Here is a 26,008-nt window from a genome sequence, read left to right as displayed (position 1 = left end):
ACCCTAAGAACCTCCTCTAACGAGCTGTCAGATGCCCATCTCCAGAGGGAGGGAAACAGGGACTAACAAATCATAAAAGGCTGGGCGCATGGGCCCGTTTGTCCGGAGCAGTTTGCTTACATTTTAAGATAACTATCATTGTTGTCAGGTGCGAAGCCCACCTTTTGACCACAAAAAGGAAAAGCACGAAGGGCGGGGCCCCAGACGGCCCATTCCGGGCACCCCCCAAACTCCTCGTCCTCCCATCCTCCAGTTGGCAGCCACAGTGTACCGGCAGTTCTGAGGGGCCGCCCCTTTGGGCCTTCCAAGGACCCACCCAGCGAGGACTCTGTAAAGCGCAGAAGGCGGCGCTGCAGAAAACAAAAATGTGGACTCTCCAGGAGGCGCAGTTACAAAACGCTAGTCCCAACCAGGTTCCTCCAGTTCCCGAGAGACCGTCAGCCCCGGCCCCGCAGCCACTGCGCCCTCCTGTCCCCATAGTCTTCTGGCTCCAGCAGGACCACATGTCCTCCTCACCTGATGGCCTGAAGACAAAAGAAAGCCGAACTTCGGACCCACGCGGCTCCACACACAGTGCGAGGTTAGACTTCCCACCAGGGACCCTGCGGTGATAAGCTGTGGGTCAGGCCATGCCCCAGCCATCTCTGATTGGCTGATGGATCCTAGGCCCGCCCCTTCGCCCCTACCCCCTGCTTTGTCTTGTAGGCTTGAGCCCTTGGTCTCACCTCTACTCAAGACCTCTCTCCTGCCTTAGTATCTTGATGACATCATAACAGAGCCGCCTACATAGACCCTGGTCTCTCCCATTATTCTTGTGCTGAGGATCCACTTCCCTTCTTCCCAAGTTTTCTCACTCCTTCAAGGTAACTGGGACCTCTAAATACGCAAACACTTCTTTCCCAGTTAGCTTCCAACGTGTGGAACTGGCTTTTTATAGCCAGAGAGCCTAAGTACACTGTGATAACCACACAATGGTTTGGAAGCAACGCTCAGTAGCATCTGTTCTAATCCTTGACCAGGTCATGGAGGAGGGGAGCTCATTGAGAGGATGGGCAGTTCAGAGTCATTCACCCTCACAGTTGAGCATTTCTGTGACAGTGGTGCTCTCCTTTATAAAAGTCACATTTGGGAGCACCTGGGTGGCCCAGTCTGATAAGCATCTAATTTGGTTCAGGTCTTGATCGTAGGTTCCTGTGATGGAGCCTCTCATGGGGCTCCCTACTCAGCGAGGAGTCTGCTCCTCCCTCTGCCTCTGCCCTGCTCCCTCTCTCTCTCTCTCTGTCTCCCTCCCAAGTAAATAAATAAAATATTTTAAAAATAAAATAAAAAAATAAAAGTCACATTTTCAATTTTCTCAGCCACTGAACATGGTAGTAGTCAGTTTAGGGTAATCACAGGAGGATCTACTGAGGCTATTCATCTATATCTCCTCAATCCCTAGCACTTTGGCCCATAGGCAACACTAAATACCTGTCTATAGATTGAAGTAATACATCCATTATAGAGCAGTAATTTTGGACAGCAGCACCACCCAGTGTCCATGTTGGAGGGGAAAAGTGAGGATTCCATAGTTACTTGAAAGGACTAAATGCCCAAAGTTATTTTCTGGATACTCACCCAGAACCTTAGAGCATTAAAGTAAGATGGAGATAGGATTATAGCTTGTCTCCTGTATTTTCCATATGGCTCATGTATGGTGGTAGAAATACTCTACATAGAACAAAACATCTATTCCCTTTTCTGTGCTCTTGTAGCACTTCATGTTAATTTGAAAATTTTGTGCGTTTGTTGGAGAAATTTTTAAAGCAGAAGGCCACCTTCATTCAACAAATAATATTTATTGAATACCTACATTGTCACAGGCACTAAATATAATAAACACCAATGTTTCCATGACTCAGAGTTGAATGATTTTAACATTTGGGTTTATTTACTGTCTTTTTTTTAAGAGTAAAAATAATACAGAAAATTTGAGGTTCCCTTGACCCTTTCCCTGTGTCCATTTACTCTTCCACTTCCTCAGAGGTAGTCCTATCTTGAATGTGAAGTGTAGTTTCTAGGCCATTTTGCTATCATCACAGATTTATGCAATCTCTGTTTCCAAGAATGACATGATGCATTGTGTCCAGGTGTAAGATTGAATTTCCATATTACTTGGGGTCATCAAGGACGTTGCAGACACCCACCCCACCATAGCCCACAGTTTAAAATATGCCCTGAATCTGTCTTGAATCCATCAGAACTCATGTAATTATTTTGTTTATCCTCATTTATGCCAGTTACCACAACAACCCTGAGAATCTCCCATGATACCCCTCAATGCCCTCATTTTAACCTCCATAAGGCTGTGACCACATCCCCTTTTCTAGTTCACCTCTCACACCCATTCTTTATTCCTAAAGCATAATGCACCCTCAGTAATCCCCTATATCTTCAACCTCTTCTGTAAATATGCCCTTTATTGCCTTCCCCTAACAGAAACCAGGCTCTCCCCTGAGGATTCGTGCCCCTGAAGCCAACTCAAGAGGACCAGATGATTTTTCTCTCCTACCACCTTTGTACCACAGAGCCTGAAGGCTGAATAAATGCTTCTCTTGCTTTTCATTGCTGCTTTAGGTAACTCGTCTCCTGCATCCTTGAAAACCGTCAGCTTTTGGCAACTTGTCACCAACTAGCCTTAATGGTTGTTGTCATCTACCAAACTTCAGTTTCCCATCTCTCCTTATTTCTTGAAGATTTTAGTTGCTGGAACATGGTCACTCTCAATGAAGTAGAACTGTCTTAATTCCTGGTGAGTTCAAGAACAACCACCAATCTTTTTTTTTTAAGATTTTACTTATTACTCAGCCATTAGAAACGACAAATACCCACCTTTTGCTTCGACATGGAGGGACCTGGAGGGTATTACGCTGAGTGAAATAAGTCAATCGGAAAAGGACAAACACTACATGGTCTCATTCATTTGGGGAATATAAAAATTAGTGAAAGGGAATAAAGGGAAAAGAGAGAGAATGAGTGAAACTATCAGTGAGGGTGACAAAACATGAGAGACACCTAACTCTGGGAAATGAACAAGGGATAGTGGTAGGGGAGGTGAGCGGGGGGTTGGGGTGACTGGGTGATGGGCACTGAGGGGGGCACTTGGCGGGATGAGCACTGGGTCTTATGCTATATGTTGGCAAATTGAACTCCAGAAAAAAAAAGATTTTATTTATTTATTCATGAGAGAGGCAGGGACATAGGCAGAGGAAGAAGCAGGCTCCTTGCGGGAAGCCCGATGCAGCACTTGATCCCAGGACCCAGGATCACACCCTGAACCAAAGGCAGACGCTCACCCACTAAGCCACCCAGGTGCCCCAAGAACAACCAGCTAAACCGGGCTGGAGGAAAATGCGCCACCACATGATTAAGTTGAACTTTATTGACATGAACTTCAATCTGGCCCATAATGCTGCCAATTACTCAATAGGCCTCTGGTCCCTTAATTTTCCAAGTGTTCCAAGTTATGATTTCATACCTTCTCTCTCCCCAAATGCCCAATACCACCTCCCCACCCAAACTTTTCTCTCTTTTTTTCTTTTTTTTTAGTTTTTTTATTCAATTCAAATTCAATTTTCCGATATATAGTATAACCCCCAGTGTTCATTCCATGAAGAGCCTCCTTAGTGCCCATCACCCAGTTACCCCATCACCCCACCCATCTCCCCTTCCAAAGCCCTTTGTTTGTTTCCCAGAGTTAAGAGTCTCTCATGGTGTGTCTTACTCCCTCATTCATTCCCACTCAGTTTCCCTACTTTCCCTTATAATCACTTTCACTATTTCTTATATTCCATATATGAGTGAAACTATATGATGATTGTCCTCCGACTGACTTATTTCATTCAGTATAATACCCTCCAGTTCCATCTACATCAAGGCAAATCCCACCCTAACTTTTGTTACTTTCTATTTTACTAGAAGATTGTATCTATCAAAAGAGAACTTTCACTGACTTCTACCACCACATCACTTCACCTACCCACACCTGCATCTGTGTATACATAGCCTTCTTGTTGATATCTTTATTGGTCAGAATTGTTCAGAGAAACAGAACCAATAGGATATATAGAGATAGATATGTAGATTTATTATGAGGGATTGACTTATGTGATTACAAAGGCTGAGAAGATCCACAATCTACTAAATGCAAGCGAGATGCCCAGGAATGCTAGTGATGAACTAGTCCAAGCCTGAAAGCCTGAGTACCTAGGACCAGGGGATGGTGGTAGGAGGCAGCGGGCAGGCAAAAGTATAAATCTCAGTCCAAGTCCAAAGGGCTGAGAACCAAGAGTACTAATGCCAGGGGCAGGAGAAGAAAAACGTCTTAACTTAAGCAGAGAGAATAAATTTGACCTTTCTCTGCACTTTTTTTTTCTCTTTGAGCTCTCAACAGATTGGATGAAGCCCACTGATATTGGTGAGGGCAATTATTTTTACTCATTCTACAGATTAAACTCTAATCTCTCCTGGAAACACCCCTCCAGACACACTCAGAAATAATATTTTACCAGATTTGAGCATCCCTAAGCCCAGTCAAGTTGACACATAAAATTAACAAACACAAAAATGTTATTTTATGATTAGCCAAAAATATTTAATATGAGTTAAAAAGAAAAGGATATCCTTGAAAGGATGCCAGAAATGTCAAGGAACTGTAAAATGTGCTAGTATATGTAGAATTCTGTTAAATTTTATTTTTTAAAGATTTTATTTATTTTTTTATTAATGAGAGATACAGAGACACAGGCAGAGAGAGAGAAGCAGGCTCCATGCAGGGAGCCTGACGCAGGACTCGATTCTGGGTCTCCAGGATCACGCCCTGGGCTGAAGGCAGGCGCCAAACTGCTGAGCCACCCAGGCATCCCAGAATTCTGGTAAGTTTTAAATGCTTTTTAGAAATAAGAAAATAAAGCCATTGTGTCCTAACATTGACTAAAGACATTTTGGGATTATTTGGATTGTCAAAATATAAAAAGAAAACTAAAAAAGATATTTTAAAATCTCAGGAGGAATTAAACCTGCCATAAAAAATACATTTTGGAAAAATTTTTTGGTAAAGTTGGTTTTAGATAACTATGTCATTAAATTAATAAGGAAATAAGTAAATATATGGCATGAACCAAGTCAAAGATTTAAAAGACTGGAGAGAATATCATTTCAAAAAAACTGTAAAGGTCTGAACTACATATTATTCTATTAAGTGTTAAGCCAAGGACTTGTGTAAGTCAGGGTTCTCCAGAGAAACAGAACCAGTAGGATATATTTCTTTCAAATAATTTTATTTCTTTACATTTATTTCAAGGAATTGATTTATGCAACTGTGCGGACTGGCAAATCTGAAGTCCCCAGAGTGGGGCAACACACTCCTGCAGGAATTAATGCTGCAGTCTTGCAACAGAGTTTCTAGCCAAGTTGACATATCACAGTAACTAAAGTGCCTTCATCAAGAACCCTCTCTGAAGACCAACTAAATTCCTTCTAAAACTTACTTTAACAAGTCTGCTCTAGTGATTTTCAATATACAGATTCCCACACACCATTCTTTCAGTTCAATACAAATTTATTGAATATCTACAATGTGGTAGGTACTACTGGAGTGTCTAAGAAGCTCCATAAATTTGAGGTTTTGCAGGCATTAAGTTTATTTGATCTATCATTACCACTTATTGCCTTTAAGCAAATGTGTCAGCATTAAAGGATGCATCTGAATAGACTACTGAAAAAGTTTCACCAATAAGGTTGTTTCTCTATCAACATATCTCTTATTAGAATTCAGCATTAGTAGTCCCTTTACAGTCTCAAAAGTTTCCTCTACTGTGTTGATTGTAAATTTAAGCATGACTTCATTATTATATGAACACAATGAGGCCATAACATCCCCTCTATATCCTGGCTTTTATATGATATATATTCCTTATCTTTCAAGTCTAGAGTGTTCTGTTTTTACCTACCCTTTCTTATTTATTCACTTTTACTACACTAGTTGGTCTTTGCTAAAAATCATGAAATGAGACCAAAATAAAGATGTTTGTTGCATTAAAGGCAGAGTATAATGGGGACGGGGCATCCTCATTTTGTGGAGCATTTGTAGTAGCAACATTTTCTTTTTGGTCTATGTAAGTGAAGTCACACCTTAAGGTAAACCTATAAGTGTTGGGGTATCACAATTGTTTACATGAGGTTATATGTAAAAAAATTTTACGATCACTCTTTTTCCACATATTTTTAATTCTGGTAGCCATATCATCTTTGTTCCTACAGCCATGATACAAACTAAGGCTCATAATTAAGCTACCTTTGTTGCTGGTGCTCACCTGATCTTGGCTAGTTAATTGAACTTTTGTCTTCCAGCTCTAAGAAATTGGCTCAGCCTTACTTACCCATATTTTTCCCCATTGCATTGCTGTTAGTACCAAATTTCTTCATGAACCAAGTTTCCTCCTGGGTCTTGCCAATAATACCATCTAGTCTCTTATTTCTGGGCTCTAGTTCCCTAGTATTAAATCTCCCTATATTTCACTGCCTACTTTTCTGTATCTCATCTCCTAACTGAAGCCAAAGTCTGTTCCCTGGAGTTGTACTCTATCTGCTGACCAGAATCCATTCTTGACTCTTCAAAAAACTGGCTCTTCTACTCTTAACATTTCTTTATAGACTATGGTAAAGAATTTCCCATGATTACCTACTACATTCACACCATTGCCATAACATAAATTAGCATCAGTTCCTATTTCTATATCTACAAGTTGAAGAAAGAGGCAATCTTGAAAAAGATATTTCTTTGTTGGTATCTTTAATTGTGGTATATTATTTTATGGAAAAAATGTGCTTATCAAGTAAATTATATGGTAAAAAGCGAGCATTGCATCTTTTCCCGTCTCTTATGTCATTCCTTCAAAAATTGACAGTTAATAGTGTGCAAGCAGTTTTCCATTTCAACTGCATCTTATTATCACCTGAAGAGTTTTTTTAAAATGCTGATATCTGGCTTCTACCCAGCAGTCTGCTGCTAAAGGTTTAATAACTGCTCTATAAGAGAGGACGATTTATAAGCCTTTGTTGATTTTCAGGGCATAAACAATCCCATGATGGCCAATTTTAACCTATCGATGTGGAATAGTGAATTCAATCAGCTGGTCTAACCAGATCTCCTGAGCCAGTAGGAGTTGACTTCAGTGGACCACTGCCTCAACCCCAATCCTAATCCCACAAAATTGAATCAGAATCTCTGGGGATAGGCACAAAGGAAATTTGTCTCACACAGAGATTTTGTAGTGTTTGACCCTAAGGTTTGTAACTAGACTGTACAATTTCATAGCAGTGTAACCTCGGGAAACTACCTCACCTTTCTTCATCTGTAACATAGTGATATTAATTGTATTTACTTCCTAGGATAATTATGAAGACTAAAAGAATTTGGGTATGACACTTAGAACAGTGTCTAGCATGTTATTGTTATTCTGTCTTAATTCAGTTTCTTCATTTCAGCTGAGCTTCATCCAAACTTGATCCTCTCAAAATCCTTGAGAGGATCATCCAAACTTGACTCTGACTACCTTTTTTGATGTTAATCATTAAGTGTATTGGTTATCTGAAGCAACTCAGGAATTCTGTGTAGAAAGTATTTAAGAGGAGCTTAAATTTAGAATTGAATCTGAGAACAAATAAGAATTTTGATTAAAAGTACAATTAAAAATCAGAAAACATTGCATTTCATTTCTTATACTAAGCCGGGGTGAAAGGGGGTAGTGAACATTTGATCAGCTAAAAACATTTCTTATTCACCAATATTGTGAACCTAGGTCAAAAATGCTAATGGCACACCTTCTAAAGATGCTTTTCTCCATGGGTTAGGTACAGATGTGGACTTTGATGGATAATGAAGACATAAATAAATACCTTGAAATGAATTTCTGAAAGACAGATTACAGTTTCATATTCACTGACCATATGGTTTAAAAGCTTAATCTCTTAAAATCCTATTTACTTAAAATAAAATTTTAGAGCCCAAAGTCACCTTTGAGATTATTCTTTACTCAAAAGGGAAGGATTTCTTGCTAACTATGTCTTAGATAGTATAAGCAAGTTCTGAATGAGCTCATGGAATTTTCTCAAATATTCTTTGGCTCTCAGTTTTTTAATGGATTTTTTAAATGTGCTGAAAATTTCTGCTAATCAGACTCTAAACAAAAGGAGACTTAGTTAACAGGAAAATAAAGAAAATAATACAAGGTTGTTTCTAAACAACACCGTAATACCAGCTTAGAAATGACCTCCTACAGCAACCAGGTTTATGAAAGCTTATATGTAGGATTCAACTCCAAAATAAGTTGTGGTCAATTTTGGATGATAATGAAAAACCAGCTTGTACAGATAGATGATCCACATCCCCAATTACTGTGTAGGCTGCTTAACAGAGTATCAGTTAGCTTCCCAGCCTTGGACATCTGTGGCTCACAAATCAGGACTTTCATCTTCTTAAAAGTGTTTTTAAATTCCAAAAATTATGTGAAATATCAGGAAGAGGAAGGAAAAGAACTAACATTTTTTTTTTACCAAGTGAGAGAGGAAGTTCAGATTTTAATGCAAATATATAATTTAAATGAACAAATATAACCTATCAGACATGCTTGACAAAATTGTTTAAACTCTTACATTTGGAAGATGTGTAGTCAGGCTTTCATCCTTCTCAGAAAGTCTTATATTGTTGTACCAATTACTGATAGATATAGGTTTATGTATACAATGGAATATTACTCAGCAATTAGAAATGACAAATACCCACCATTTGCTTCAACGTGGATGGAACTGGAGGGTATTATGCTGAGTGAAAGAAGTCAATCGGAGAAGGACAAACATTATATGGTCTCATTCATCTGGGGAATATAAATAATAGTGAAAGGCAATAGAAGGGAAGGGAGAAGAAATGGGTAGGAAATATCAGAAAGGGAGACAGAATAAGAAGACTCCTAACTCTGGGAAACGAACTAGGGGTGGTGGAAGGGGGGGGTGAATGGGTGACAGGCACTGAGGGGGGCACTTGACAGGATGAGCACTGGGTGTTATTCTGTATGTTGGCAAATTCAACACCAATAAAAATAAATTTATAAAAAAAAGAAAAAGCCGTCTTAATCAACATTGACAAGAAACAAAGCATGCACTATTTCATCTTTCAAAAAGCCATTTTCCATCTGGCTAGATCTTCATTTATATTACTGTGGTTACAAGATGTATATATTCTTGCTCCTTCAATTTTTTTGTCTTGCTGAGAAGAAATTTTCAACAGAGTATTTGCATTTTTCAAGTACATATGTCCATAAATACGATTTAACCCACATTTTTATAACTAAAGTATGTCAACATAATTAAAATTTTCTAATTTTGATTTCCACAGAGCTTATAGTCTAACAGGGACCAATTAAAATTGCAGACCATGCCTTAGGCCATCATGAAAATCTTTTTTTATATAAATTTATTTTTTATTGGTGTTCAACTTGCCAACATATAGAATAATACACAGTACTCATCCCATCAAGTGCCCCCCTCAGTGCCTGTCACCCAGTTACCCCCACCCCCCGCCAACCTCCCCTTCTACCACCCCTAGTTCGTTTCCCAGAGTTAGGAGTCTCTCATGTTCTGTCTCCCTCCCTGATATTTCCCACTCATTTTTTCTCCTTTCCCCTTTGTTCCCTTTCACTATTTGTTATATTCCCCAAATGAATGAGACCATATAAAGAAGTCAAACTCTCCCCCTTCGCCGATGACATGATACTGTATATAGAAAACCCAAAAGCCTCCACCCCAAGATTGCTAGAACTCATACAGCAATTTGGCAGCGTGGCAGGATACAAAATCAATGCCCAGAAGTCAGTGGCATTTCTAGACACTAACAATGAGACTGAAGAAAGAGAAATTAAGGAGTCAATCCCATTTACTATTGCACCCAAAAGCATAAGATACCCAGGAATAAACCTAACCAAAGAGGTCAAGGATCTATACCCTAAAAGCTACAGAACACTTCTGAAAGAAATTGAGGAAGACACAAAGAGATGGAAAAATATTCCATGCTCATGGATTGGCAGAATTAATATTGTGAAAATGTCAACGTTACCCAGGGCAATTTACACGTTTAATGCAATCCCTATCAAAACACCATGGACTTTCTTCAGAGAGTTAGAAAAAATTACTTTAAGATTTGTATGGAATCAGAAAAGACCCCAAATAGCCAGGGAAATACTAAAAAAGAAAACCATATCTGGGGGCATCAATGCCAGATTTCAGGTTGTACTACAAAGCTGTGGTCATCAAGACAGTGTGGTACTGGCACAAAAACAGACACATAGATCAATGGAACAGAATAGAGAACCCAGAAGTGGACCCTCAACTTTATGGTCAACTAATATTCGATAAAGGAGGAAAGACTTTCCACTGGAAAAAATTCTCTTCAATAAATGATGCTGGGAAAATTGGACATCCACATGCAGAAGAATGAAACTAGACCACCCTCTTGCACCATACACAAAGATAAACTCAAAATGGATGAAAGATCTAAATGTGAGACAAGATTCCATCAAAATCCTAGAGAAGAAAACAGGCTACACCCTTTTTTGAACTTGGCCACAGCAACTTCTTGCAAGATACATCCACGAAGGCAAGAGAAACAAAAGCAAAAATGGACTATTGGGACTTCATCAAGATAAGAAGCTTTTGCACAGCAAAAGATACAGTCAACAAAACTAAAAGATAACCTACAGAATGGGAGAAGATATTTGCAAATGACGTATCAGATAAAGGACTAGTTTCCAAGATCTGTAAAGAACTTATCCAACTCAACAGCAAATAAACAAACAATCCAATCATGAAATGGGCAAAAGACATGAACAGAAATTTCACAGAGGAAGACATAGACATGGCCAAAACGCACATAAGAAAATGCTCTGCATCACTTGCCATCAGGGAAATACAAATCAAAACCACAATGAGATACCACCTCACACCAGTGAGAATGGGGAAAATTAACAAGGCAGGAAACCACAAATGTTGGAGAGGATGTGGAGAAAGGGGAACCCTTTTGCACTGTTGGTGGGAATGTGAACTGGTGCAGCCCCTCTGGAAAACTGTGTGGAGGTTCCTCAAAGAGTTAAAAATAGATCTGCCCTTAGTCACCACACTTTATCCCCCAAACGTAAAAATGCCCATTGAAGGTCTGTTGACTAATGGCATCGAAGGAAAGCATTAGGTCTGGAATAACTAGAAATATTTTGACATTATTACGTGATTATATAATTGTAAGCCCTATCCACTTTCCAAAAATTGGCTTTTCAAAACCCTTACCAAATTAAGTAGAACTTAATATACTATACCATCTCAGGACTTAGATGCAAAATAAGTGTTAATCTTTTATGGTGTGTATTTTACATTTAAAACATGTCTTAATCCCAATAAGATAAATTTCAAATATTCAATAGCCATATGTGATAGTGGCTGTTTTATTGGAGAGTGTAGTTCTATATTATTTGGTGTATGTTAAATTTTTTCATAATATTTTTATTAATATAATTCAGAAAATAAAAATTTATGTATGATGAATTCCTAGAAATATTTCTGCAAGTTTTGAGGTCTATAAATTATATAAAATATAAGTGCGTGAGTATTTTTCAAACATAATGTATATTATGAATAAACATACAATACAATAAACTTTTAAAATTTAAAAGCATGATTACGGGGGAGGAGCAAGATGGCGGAATGGTAGGGTCCCCAAATCACCTGTCCCCACAAAATTATCTAGATAAACTTCAAATCATCCTGAAAATCTACGAATTCGGCCTGAGATTTAAAGAGAGAACAGCTGGAATGCTACAGTGAGAAGAGTTCACGCTTCTATCAAGGTAGGAAGACGGGGAAAAAGAAATAAAGAAACAAAAGGCCTCCGAGGGCGAGGGGCCCCGCGAGGAGCCGGGCTGAGGCCGGGGCGAGTGTCCCCAGGACAGGAGAGCCCCGTCCCGTCCCGGAGGAGCAGGAGCTGCACCAACCTTCCCGGGCAGAAAGGGGCTCACAGGGAGTTGGAGCAGGACCCAGGAGGGCGGGGATGCCCTCGGGCTCCCGGGGACACTAACAGACACCTGCCAGCGCAGGAAGAGTGCGCCGAGCTCCCTAAGGGCTGCAGCGCGCACTGGAGCAGCTCGGAGGGGCTCTGAGCGGCTCCAGGGAGGGAGCTGCAGGGCGGGAGCGCGAATCCACCAGCGCAGGCCCCGGAGCACAGGGCGCTGGGGCACAGCCCAGGATCCGGCCTCCCCCCCAGACAGGCAGAGGCCAGGAGGGCTCAGGACAGCAAGGACTCTCCTGCCCAGAGCTGAGCAGATCAGCAGCCCCGCCCCGGAGCCTCCAGGCCCTGCAGACAGAGAGCCCCGTAGTTACTGCGGGAACTGAATCCAGGTCTCCAGAGCTGCCACAGTCACGGGGGTTGTTCCTCCTGGGGCCTCACGGGGTAAACAACCCCCACTGAGCCCTGCAGCAGGCAGGGGGCAGAGCAGCTCCCCCAAGTGCTAACACCTGAAAATCAGCACAGCAGGCCCCTCCCCCAGAAGACCAGCTAGACGGACCAGTTCCAGGGGAAGTCAAGGGACTTAAAGTATACAAAATCAGAGGATACTCCCCCGTGTTTTTTGTTTTTTTTTTTCTTTTTGATTTCTGATTGCTTCCCCCACCCTTTTTTTTTCACCTTTCTTTCTTTTTCTCTTTTTCCTCTCTTTTTTCCTTTTTTTTCTTTTTCTTTTTTTTCTCTTTTCTTTCCTTCTCTCTCTCTCTTTTTCTCCTTTTCCCAACACAACTTGTTTTTGGCCACTCTGCACTGAGCAAAATGACTAAAAGGAAAACCTCACCTCAAAAGAAAGAATCAGAAACAGTCCTCTCTCCAACAGAGTTACAAAATCTGGATTACAATTCAATGTCAGAAAGCCAATTCAGAAGCACTATTATACAGCTACTGGTGGCTCTAGAAAAAAGCATAAAGGGCTCAAGAGACTTCATGACTGCAGAATTTAGACCCAATCAGGCAGAAATTAAAAATCAATTGAATGAGATGCAATCCAAACTAGAAGTCCTAACGACCAGGGTTAACGAGGTTGAAGAACGAGTGAGTGACATAGAAGACAAGTTGATGGCAAAGAGGGAAACTGAGGAAGAAAGAGACAGACAATTAAAAGACCATGAAGACAGATTAAGGGAAATAAATGACAGCCTGAGGAAGAAAAACCTACATTTAATTGGGGTTCCTGAGGGAGCCGAAAGGGCCAGAGGGCCAGAATATGTATTTGAACAAATCCTAGCTGAAAACTTTCCCAATCTGGGAAGGGAAACAGGCATTCAGATCCAGGAAATATAGAGATCCCCCCCTAAAATCAATAAAAACCGTTCAACACCTCAACATTTAAGAGCGAAGCTTGCAAATTCCAAAGATAAAGAGAAGATCCTTAAAGCAGCAAGAGACAAGAAGTCCCTGACTTTTATGGGGAGGAGTATTAGGGTAACAGCAGACCTCTCCACAGAGACGTGGCAGGCCAGAAAGGGATGGCAGGATATATTCAGGGTCCTAAATGAGAAAAACATGCAACAAAGAATACTTTATCCACCAAGAATCTCATTCAGAATGGAAGGAGAGATAAAGGGCTTCCAAGACAGGCAGGAACTGAAAGAATATGTGACCTCCAAACCAGCTCTGCAAGAAATTTTAAGGGGGACTCTTAAAATTCCCCTTTAAGAAGAAGTTCAGTGGAACAATCCATAAAAACAAGGACTGAATTTATATCATGATGACACTAAACTCATATCTGTCAATTCTAACTCTGAACGTGAACGGGCTTAATGACCCCATCAAAAGGCGCAGGGTTTCAGACTGGATAAAAAAGCAGGACCCATCTATTTGCTGTCTACAAGAGACTCATTTTAGACAGAAGTACACCTACAACCTGAAAATAAATGGTTGGAGAACCATTTACCATTCAAATGGTTCTCAAAAGAAAGCAGGTGTAGCCATCCTTATATCAGATAAACTAAAATTTACCCGGAAGACCACAGTGAGAGATGAAGAGGGACACTATATCATACTTAAAGGATCTCTCCAACAAGAGGACTTAACAATCCTCAATATATATGCCCTGAATGTGGGAGCTGCCAAATATATCAATCAATTAATAACCAAAGTGAAAAAATACTTAGATAATAATACACTTATACTTGGTGACTTCAATCTAGCTCTTTCTACCTTCGATAGGTCTTCTAAGCACAACATCTCCAAAGAAATGAGAGCTTTAAATGATACACTGGACCAGATGGATTTCACAGATATCTACAGAACTTTACATCCAAACTCAGCTGAATACACATTCTTCTCAAGTGCACATGGAAGTTTCTCCAGAATAGACCACAGACTGGGTCACAAATGGGGTCTGAACTGATACCAAAAGATTGGGATCGTCCCCGGCATATTCTCAGACCATAATGTCTTGAAATTAGAACTAAATCACAACAAGAAGTTTGGAAGGACCTCAAACACGTGGAGGTTAAGGACCATCCTGCGAAAAGCTGAAAAGGTCAACCAGGAAATTAAGGAAGAATTAAAAAGATTCATGGAAACTAATGAGAATGAAGATACAACCATTCAAAATCTTTGGGATGCAGCAAAAGCAGTCCTGAGGGGGAAATACATCGCAATACAAGCATCCATTCAAAAACTGGAAACAACTCAAATACAAAAGCTAACCTTACACATACATAAAGAAGCTAGAGAAAAAACAGCAAATGGATCCTACACCCAGCAGAAGAGTTAATAAAGATTTGAGCAGAACTCAATGAAATCGAAATCAGAAGAACTGTGGAACAGATCAACAAAACCAGGAGATGGTTCTTTGAAAGAATTAATAAGATAAACAATTAGCTAACCTTATTAAAAAGAAGAGAGAGAAGACTCAAATTAATAAAATCATGAATGAGGGATCCCTGGGTGGTACAGCAGTTTAGCACCTGCCTTTGGCCCAGGGCGCGATCCTGGAGACCCGGGATCGAGTCCCACGTCGGGCTCCCAGTGCATGGAGCCTGCTTCTCCCTCTGCCTGTGTCTCTGCCTCTCTCTCTCTCTCTCTCTGTGTGTGTGTGACTATCACAAATAAATAAAAAATATTAAAAAAAATAAAATCATGAATGAGAAAGGAAAGATCACTACCAACACCAAGGAAATACAAACGATTTTAAAAACATATTATGAACAGCTCTACGCCAATAAATTAGGCAATCTAGAAGAAATGGACGCATTCCTGGAAAGCCACAAATACCAAAACTGGAACAGGAAGAAATAGAAAACCTGAACAGGCGAATAACCAGGGAGGAAATTGAAGCAGTCATCAAAAACATCCCAAGACACAAGAGTCCAGGGCCAGATGGCTTCCCAGGGGAATTCTATCAAACATTTAAAGAAGAAACCATACCTATTCTACAAAAGCTGTTTGGAATGATAGAAAGAGATGGAGTACTTCCAACCTCATTGTATGAGGCCAGCATCACCTTAATTCCAAAACCAGACAAAGACCCCACCAAAAAGGAGAATTACAGACCAATATCCCTGATGAACATGGATGCAAAAATTCTCAACAAGATACTAGCCAATAGGATCCAACAACACATTAAGAAAATTATTCACCATGACCACGTAGGATTTATCCCAAGTAGGGACACAAGGCTGGTTCAGCACTCGTAAAACAGTCAATGTGATTCATCATATCAGCAAGAGAAAAACCAAGAACCATATGATCCTCTCATTAGATGCAGAGAAGGCATTTGACAAAATAGAGCATCCATTCCTGATCAAAACTCTTCAGAGTGTAGGGATAGAGGGAACTTTCCTCGACATCTTAAAAGCCATCTACGAAAAGCCCACAGCAAATATCATTCTCAATGGCAAAGCACTGGGAGCCTTTCCCCTAAGATCAGGAACAAGACAGGGATGTCCACTCTCACCACTGCTATTCAACATAGTACTAGAAGTCCTAGCCTCAGCAATGCAGACAACAAAAAGACATAAAAGGCATTCAAATTGGCAAAGAAGAAGTCAAACTCTCCCTCTTTGCCGATGACATGATACTCTACATAGAAAACCCAAGAGACTCCACCCCAAGATTGCTAGAACTCATACAGCAATTTGGTAGCGTGGCAGGATACAAAATCAATGCCCAGAAATCAGTGGCATTTCTATACACTAACAATGAGACTGAAGAAAGAGAAATTAAGGAGTCAATCCCATTTACAATTGCACCCAAAAGCATAAGATAACTAGAAATAAACCTAACTAAAGAGGTAAAGGATCTATACCCTAATAACTAGAGAACACTTCTGAAAGAAATTGAGGAAGACACAAAGAGATGGAAAAATATTCCATGCTCATGAATTGGCAGAATTAATATTGTGAAAATGTCAATGTTACCCAGGGCAATTTACACGTTTAATGCAATCCCTATCAAAATACCATGGACTTTCTTCAGAGAGTTAGAACAAATTATTTTAAGATTTGTGTGGAATCAGAAAAGACCCTGAATAGCCAGGGGAATTTTAAAAAAGAGGGATCCCTGCGTGGCGCAGCAGTTTAGCACCTGCCTTTGGCCCAGGGCGCGATCCTGGAGACCCGGGATCGAGTCCCACGTCGGGCTCCCAGTGCATGGAGCCTGCTTCTCCCTCTGCCTGTGTCTCTGCCTCTCTCTCTCTCTCTCTGTGTGTGTGTGTGACTATCACAAATAAATAAAAAATATTAAAAAAAATAAAATCATGAATGAGAAAGGAAAGATCACTACCAACACCAAGGAAATACAAACGATTTTAAAAACATATTATGAACAGCTCTACGCTAATAAATTAGGCAATCTAGAAGAAATGGACGCATTCCTGGAAAGCCACAAATACCAAAACTGGAACAGGAAGAAATAGAAAACCTGAACAGGCGAATAACCAGGGAGGAAATTGAAGCAGTCATCAAAAACATCCCAAGACACAAGAGTCCAGGGCCAGATGGCTTCCCAGGGGAATTCTATCAAACATTTAAAGAAGAAACCATACCTATTCTACAAAAGCTGTTTGGAATGATAGAAAGAGATGGAGTACTTCCAACCTCATTGTATGAGGCCAGCATCACCTTAATTCCAAAACCAGACAAAGACCCCACCAAAAAGGAGAATTACAGACCAATATCCCTGATGAACATGGATGCAAAAATTCTCAACAAGATACTAGCCAATAGGATCCAACAACACATTAAGAAAATTATTCACCATGACCACGTAGGATTTATCCCAAGTAGGGACACAAGGCTGGTTCAGCACTCGTAAAACAGTCAATGTGATTCATCATATCAGCAAGAGAAAAACCAAGAACCATATGATCCTCTCATTAGATGCAGAGAAGGCATTTGACAAAATAGAGCATCCATTCCTGATCAAAACTCTTCAGAGTGTAGGGATAGAGGGAACTTTCCTCGACATCTTAAAAGCCATCTACGAAAAGCCCACAGCAAATATCATTCTCAATGGCAAAGCACTGGGAGCCTTTCCCCTAAGATCAGGAACAAGACAGGGATGTCCACTCTCACCATTGCTGTTCAACACAGTATTGGAAGTCCTAGCTTCAGCAATCAGACAACAAAAAGACATTAAAGGCATTCAAATTGGCAAAGAAGAAGTCAAACTCTCCCTCTTTGCTGATGACATGATACTCTACGTAGAAAACCCAAAAGACTCCACCCCAAGATTGCTAGAACTCATACAGCAATTTGGTAGCGTGGCAGGATACAAAATCAATGCCCAGAAATCAATGGCATTTCTTTTTTTTTTTTAAATTTTTTTTTAAAATTTTTATTTATTTATGATAGTCACAGAGAGAGAGAGAGAGAGGCAGAGACACAGGCAGAGGGAGAAGCAGGCTCCATGCACCGGGAGCCCGACGTGGGATTCGATCCCGGGTTTCCAGGATCGCGCCCTGGGCCAAAGGCAGGCGCCAAACCGCTGCGCCACCCAGGGATCCCATCAATGGCATTTCTATACACTAACAATGAGACTGAAGAAAGAGAAATGAAGGAGTCAATCCCATTTACAATTGCACCCAAAAGCATAAGATACCTAGGAGTAAACCTAACCAAAGAGGTCAAGGATCTATACCCTAAAAACTATAGAGCACTTCTGAAAGAAATTGAGGAAGACACAAAGAGATGGAAAAATATTCCATGCTCATGGATTGGCAGAATTAATACTGTGAAAATGTCAATGTTACCCAGGGCAATTTACACGTTTAATGCAATCCCTATCAAAATACCATGGACTTTCTTCAGAGAGTTAGAACAAATTATTTTAAGATTTGTGTGGAATTCGAAAAGACCCCGAATAGCCAGGGGAATTTTTAAAAAGAAAACCATATCTGGCGGCATCACAATGCCAGATTTCAGGTTGTACTACAAAGCTGTGGTCATCAAGACAGTGTGGTCCTGGCACAAAAACAGACACATAGATCAATGGAACAGAATAGAGAACCCAGAAGTGGACCCTGAACTTTATGGTCAACTAATATTCGATAAAGGAGGAAAGACTATCCACTGGAAGAAAGACAGTCTCTTCAATAAATGGTGCTGGGAAAATTGGACATCCACATGCAGAAGAATGAAACTAGACCACTTGCACCATACACAAAGATAAACTCAAAATGGATGAAAGATCTAAATGTGAGACAAGATTCCATCACAATCCTAGAGGAGAACACAGGCAACACCCTTTTTGAACTCGGCCACAGTAACTTCTTGCAAGATACATCCACAAAGGCAAAAGAAACAAAAGCAAAAATGATCTATTGGGACTTCATCAAGATAAGAAGCTTTTGCACAGCAAAGGATACAGTCAACAAAACTAAAAGACAACCTACAGAATGGGAGAAGATATTTGCAAATGACCTATCAGATAAAGGGCTAGTTTCCAAAATCTATAAAGAACTTATTAAACTCAACACCAAAGAAACAAACAATCCAATCATGAAATGGGCAAAAGACATGAAGAGAAATCTCACAGAGGAAGACATAGACATGGCCAACATGCACATGAGAAAATGCTCTGCATCACTTGCCATCAGGGAAATACAAATCAAAACCACAATGAGATACCCCCTCACACCAGTGAGAATGGGGAAAATTAACAAGGCAGGAAACCACAAATGTTGGAGAGGATGCGGAGAAAAGGGAACCCTCTTACACTGTTGGTGGGAATGTGAACTGGTGCGCCACTCTGGAAAACTGTGTGGAGGTTCCTCAAAGAGTTAAAAATAGACCTGCCCTACGACCCAGCAATTGCACTGTTAGGGATTTACCCCAAAGATTCAGATGCAATGAAACGCCGGGACATCTGCACCCCGATGTTTTTAGCAGCAATGTCCACCATAGCCAAACTGTTTAAGGAGCCTTGGTGTCCATCGAAAGATGAATGGATAAAGAAGATGTGGTTTATGTATACAATGGAATATTACTCAGCCATTAGAAACGACAAATACCCACCATTTTCTTCAACGTGGATGGAACTGGAGGGTATTATGCTGAGTGAAGTAAGTCAATCGGAGAAGGACAAACAGTGTATGTTCTCATTCATTTGGGGAATATAAATAATAGTGAAAGGGAATATAAGGGAAGGGAGAAGAAATGTGTGGGAAATATCAGAAAGGGAGACAGAACATGAAGACTCCTAACTCTGGGAAACGAACTAGGGGTGGTGGAAGGGGAGGGCGGCGGGGTGGGGATGAGTCGGTGACGGGCACTGAGGGGGACACTTGACGGGATGAGCACTGGGTGTTATTCTGTATGTTGGTAAATTGAACACCAATAAAAAATTAATTTATTAAAGAAAAATAAAAGCATGATTACTCCTCTACTCAGCAATATTAGCAATTTTCTACATCTTTATGACTACACAGACACTCTTTCTCTCTGTCTCTCTGTCTCTCTCTCTCTCTCTCTCTCTCACACACACACACACACACACACACACAAATATAGCTGTATGTGTCGCCTGTCCTATATAAGACTGGAGGACATGAGAGGGAAAGGGATCTACCCAATGTCCTGTATAAAGAAATTGGTTGGTTTTCACTGCAGTGCTCTCTCTATGTAGACTCTCATTAACCATTTATTCTGCTGAATCTTTCTTTTTTTAATTTTTATTTATTTATGATAGTCACAGATAGAGAGAGAGAGGCAAGACACAGGCAGAGGGAGAAGCAGGCTCCATGCACCAGGAGCCCGATATGGGATTTGATCCCGGGTCTCCAGGATCGCGCCCTGGGCCAAAGGCAGGCGCCAAACCGCTGCGCCACCCAGGGATCCCTGCTGAATCTTTCTTAATCAGCCTCCAGAGAAATCAAGACACTATTTTCTTTGACAGTCCTCAGTTCCTTAGGGGTCCTCTGAGGTCAAAGAATGGAGGAGAGGAGGACAGGACTACACCAATGAAATGCAAAGGAAAGAAGAGAGATTTATCTCCAAGTTCTTACTTAATAACTGTCACTCTAACTCTTCTTCCCCTAAAGCTGTTGTCCTTGAACTTGCAAAATAACAAACCATACCAGTTGGGTGGCCTGTCCGTTAGTATACAGATGGCCCATACAACCAAGATTATTTAAAAAAAAGATTTTATTTATTTTTTCATGAGAGACACACACAGAGAGAGGCAGAGACATAAGCAGAGGGAGAAGCAGGCTCCCTGTGGGGAGCCTGATGTGGGACTCCATCCCAGTGGGATCATGACCTGAGCCAAAGGCAGATGCTCAATCACTGTGCCATGCAGGCATCCCCTAAACCTCACCAAAAGTGAGGTCAGGAGAGAAAATTAGATCAAAACTGGGTTGAGAGTGGGTGGTAGTGCCCATCAGAATGGTTAGGTCACTCAAGGTCAGAACTGCTGAGTAGGTATTTGAAATCTCATTTGGTGTCCAGACCACAGAGGTAGACTGTTCTCATTACTCCCCAACAATTACTAGTTGATCCATGACTCTGGTTGTGAGCCATATGACTTCCCACCATACAGTGTGCAAAATACCTATACTGGCCAGACCACCACTTTCTGTTCCTTTTTCTCTCATAGAAGCAGCTTGTGTGAATGCTTCAAGGATAGCAGGAATATGAATAAGTTCAAGAACCTGGTGTGTGTTTAAGAGTGTGATGGGCAAGATTGGGCGGGGAAAGAGGATTTGAAGTGGCCAATCATAGGGCCCAGGGTGTCACAATCCCTGACCTTTGCTTGCTTCTCCCCTCTCTGTGGGCCTGAAGATTCACCTGCTGAAACAGAGAAAAAAAACGACATTATGGGATCCCTCTGTGTGTTATGCAAAACTCAGCATGACTTCCATTCCTTTGTGGTAGACATGTGGCTCAGGATGGTGAGTGCCTGCTTCCTCCCATAGGCAGCCACAGACAGCCACAGGTGGGTAGGGGGTTTAGGTGGTGACTGAGCACCTGGGCTCTTCCCTCTCAGGAAATGGTGTTGTTTCTCTGTCAATGGGGTGTTCAAGAAAGGTGAATGTGCATAGCGCCCCCTCCCTAATGCCCCACTGCTCCCTGCCCCCCTGGCTGGGCCTCCTCTGAGAACCCTTCTAGCATCTTATATCCCTTCCTTTCTCTTTCTATTCCCTCTGTTTTTCAGTCCCCACTCTGCCCCAAAGGATGGTGTATGTTATTTTTAAATCATAAATTTAATTAAAATCTAGAAATACTTTCTATAGTTCCAAAAGAAAAAAATGTGAAAAGCAGGGAGAACACATATGCAAATAGTATTTCAGACTTCTACTAATATGCCTATACATAAGGGACTTTGGCAAATCAGGAGTGAGAGAGACAAAAATATCAGTAGTTAATTTAATTAAAAAGCAAAATGAGGGACGCCTAGGTGTCTCAGTGGTTGAGCATCTGCCTTCAGCTCAGGGCATGATCCCAGAGTCCTGGGATCAAGTTCCACATCGGGCTCCCTCCAGGGAGCCTGCTTCTCTCTCTGCCTATGTCTCTGCCTCTATCTCTGTCTCTCATGAATAAATAGAATCTTTAAAAAAAATAAAAATGAAAAGCAAAATGATCGTCCAATAAGTGTCTGAAGAGGCTAGAGCACATAGTCCAAAGAAATGAAAATCCAGAGATGTCTCAATGAGTGAAAAAATCTAATTTGCAGAAAATTTTTTATGTGATCGCAAAATTTAAAAGGAATATATATGCATATATAGATACATATGTGTATATACACGTATATATATTTATGTTTGTGTATATATAATACTTAACAAATATTTTAAGATAGGTAAACACCTATCTTGCACATCTAGAAAATGTGCACCGGTCTCTTTACAGAGAATATCTTTGGGTAATGGTGATCATGACAATATAGATGAAAGAGAAAGATGCAGGATGATTTTATTTTAAATATATATTTAATAGGGTTTAATATTTTGCAATTGGGCAAATTTATTGAGAGAAGTACTTAAAAATACATCTTGACAGTTTATCTATGTATGTATATATGTTTTTTGTCCTAATGCTTCTCTCCCCCTAAATTTTGTAAAAATAATGTAATTATTAAATGCTTACTTTTCTTCAGCTCATTCAGAAGCTGGATGTCCTCTCTCAGGGCATAGAAACCCAGGAAGGGACGGCTGCCAAGAGGGTGAAAAATACCAGAAAGTTCTGGCTGATGCACTACAGTCCAGGCCCCTGTCTCTCTTCTTTCCCTTTACAAAGCCTTCTTCTTTTTTTTTTTTTTTTGTGTTATTGATTTCTGGAGTTAATTTTATTTTTTTTTATTTTTTTTTATAAATTAATTTTTATTGGTGTTCAATTTACCAACATACAGAATAACACCCAGTGCTCATCCCGTCAAGTGTACCCCTCAGTGCCCGTCACCCATTCACCCCCACCCCCCACCCTCCTCCCCCTCCACCACCCCCTAGTTCATTTCCCAGAGTTAGAATCAAAATACCATGGACTTTCTTCAGAGACTTAGAACAAATCATTTTAAGATTTGTGTGGAATCAGAAAAGACCCCGAACAGCCAGGGGAATTTTTAAAAAAAGAAAACCATATCTGGGGGCATCACAATGCCAGATTTCAGGTTGTACTACAAAGCTGTGTTCATCAAGACAGTGTGGTACTGGCACAAAAACAGACATATAGATCAATGGAACAGAACAGAGAACCCAGAAGTGGACCCTGAACTTTATGCTCAACTAATATACGATAAAGGAGGAAAGACTATCCACTGGAAGAAAGACAGTCTCTTCAATAAATGGTGCTGGGAAAATTGGACATCCACATGCAGAAGAATGAAACTGGACCACTCTCTTGCACCATACACAAAGATAAACTTTACAAAGCCTTCTATTCAAACCTTCAGAGCTACAATTCTGGCCCTGACCACCAGGGAGAAGGTTTCTACATAACTTTTTTCCCCCCAAAGAAAAAGGTTGTTTTTTTTTTTTTCTATGCTCATTCCAGTATCCCACCAAATTGTTTGCAATTTCCTTTGTAAGTTACTGGGTCAGACTCTACTATGACCTCTCTAAGATGGACTGGAGTTATTTCCCGCCATGTGGCTATTTTCAGATGTTGAACTTTGCTCTTTCTTAAGTAAATCTGATATATTGTACAGAGAGCTTATTAAAGTTACGCATGGTGGGATCATGCTCATTCTATAAAGCTCAGTTCCAGTTTCTGTATTTTCTTAAACCTTAGCAACTTCAAGGAGGGCAAAGAGTGGTAATTCTGCAGGTAAGAGTCTCCTTGTGAGGAATTCATGAAGGAATACAATGTAATGTAGCCCATACAGAGCCTGGCCACCACTGACTCTCAAAATTCTCTCCCTTTGCAGCTACAAATACCTGTGACCCAGTCCTCCTAACTCTATTTAATGCCTCTGTGGATATGCCTTGTTGAAAACGGTTCCCTGAGTGCTAGGCTGGTAGCGAACTCAGGGGGGCAGTAACAACAGGAAGTTGTCTTCTCTGGCTGCCAGGACTCTTCTCTCTATGCCCTTGGGGAAGGAATTTCCTGGAAGGACTCCATCTTACTTGTGTAGCCTTCACAAGGACTTAGGGCCTGCTCTCACTTTCCTCAAGAGCTGTAATCAGATCTGCGACAAATTCCCAGCTCCAGACCCTACATATTCTCTTCAGGAACACCCTGTGTGGACAGTGATGACAGGTGACTGCCTTCAGCTCACACCATAGGTGAGTTGTTCAACCTATTTCCAGTTTACCTTTACTTGCCTGGCATAGCTCTTGAAGGTAACCTATTAAGTCTGAGTGTTTTGCCATGGTCACCTCCCCTTGGAAGCCCCACTTTCAACATTTATGTACTCAGCCCTATGACTCTGTAGAAAATCTGACACAAATTTGTAGCATTTAAACATTTAACTTGACTCCTTAGGAATCATCAATTGCTTCTAAAAGAAAAATAACCCCAAACATTGGGATTGTCTTCTGGATTATTTTGTAGCCTCTAATCCTTGCTCTGTAACATCCTACAGCACTGCTAGCTGTTTGATGCCTTCAAATAATATTTTATTTTAAATGATTTGTAACGCTCTTCTAGTTGTTTTTAGTTGGATGTTTGATCCAATTTAGCTCATCTGTCAATGCTGGAAGCAAAAATCTATTTTAATCTAAATTTATTTAAAAATGTATTTAAAAATAAATTTATTTATTTTTCATGCTGAGTTTAGCATACTCCTTATTATCATTGCTATCTTCTGTACTGCACTTTCTCTAATGTCTGGAAGATAAGGTAACAAAAATAGGAAAACACATGTAATATGCTTTTCATTAAGTTTTCCAGATGGATATGTCTGGCTAGCATAGAGTCAGTATCTCCAATATTTTTCTTGTTTTATTGTATTATAAGTGCACATCATCATCTTATTCTCCCACTTTTGACTATTTGCTCCTGCTTCTGAGGCCCTCAGGTCAGTTCCAGCCTTCAGCCACTCTCATATTTCAACCATTCCAGTGACAACAGATTCTGAATCACCACTATATTCTAAGAGGCAATGCTATTCCAAATATAAATTCAAAAAAGGCTGATTGTTTTATCAGCATGTAAACTTTTTATATTTGTGGTGGTGAGTAAATAGGCTTGTTCCCTCACTCTTTTTTTTTAAAGATTTTATTTATTTATTCATGAGAGACACAGAAAGAGAGGCAGAGACACAGGCCAAGGGAGGAGAAGCAAGCTCCATGCAAGGAGCCCAATGTGGGACTTGATTCCGGTAATCTGGAAGACAAGGCAGACACTCAACCACTGAGCCACCCAGGCATCCCCCTCACTCTTGATTAGCATGCAAATAGGTGTAAATAAATAAATAAATATATGTATATGTATATATTTATAAATGTCACTTATAAAAATTTTTGAAATTGAAAATATTCATGTTTTGACCAAAATAATCTACTTATGGGAATTATTGCATGGAAAACTATAAAATATATGGAATGTATGTATATCCTTTTTCATAGTAGCTTATTGTAGCAAAACTTTGGATTTGTAAAATTGCAACTGTATTAGTAGGTTAAAGTTTGTGACGATTAGGATGTTAACTGAAATGATAATCTAATGTACAAATTATATAAAAATCAGAAATCATTATTTCTACATGAGTATATAATTGTCTCAAAATTTAACATATATATTTGCATAAATGCATAATGTATCCCATAGCATACAAACATAAAATACTAAATACATTCACATATCTCTCCCCCTCATTTGTTTAAGAAATTGCATCCCAATGTTGAAATAAGAACTAAAAGACTTGATCAGATTCAGATTTGATGCTTTTGACAAAAATTCTGCATAGTCAGTGCCTATAACAAAGTACATGATGCCTGTTTTTTGTTGTTGTTGTGTGTGTCTGTGTGTGTGTGTG

The 26,008-nt window shown here is 40.2% G+C and overlaps 1 protein-coding gene across 1 annotated transcript in view; it reads left to right on the top strand.

The window, feature by feature from the left end:
- LOC129517994 (nuclear RNA export factor 2-like) overlaps nucleotides 1–26,008 on the top strand; it is a 43,395-nt gene that overhangs the window by 185 nt on the left and 17,202 nt on the right. Inside the window, 1 exon segment of the mRNA XM_055338067.1 lies at nucleotides 129–580. Coding sequence (XP_055194042.1) covers nucleotides 129–580 — 452 coding nt within the window.

Source organism: Nyctereutes procyonoides, unplaced genomic scaffold, assembly GCF_905146905.1.
Source record: "Nyctereutes procyonoides isolate TBG_1078 unplaced genomic scaffold, NYPRO_anot_genome, whole genome shotgun sequence".
NCBI lineage: Eukaryota > Metazoa > Chordata > Mammalia > Carnivora > Canidae > Nyctereutes > Nyctereutes procyonoides.
The sequence above is the reverse complement of the archived record's forward strand: the minus strand, read 5'-3'. Positions and strand labels throughout refer to the sequence as shown.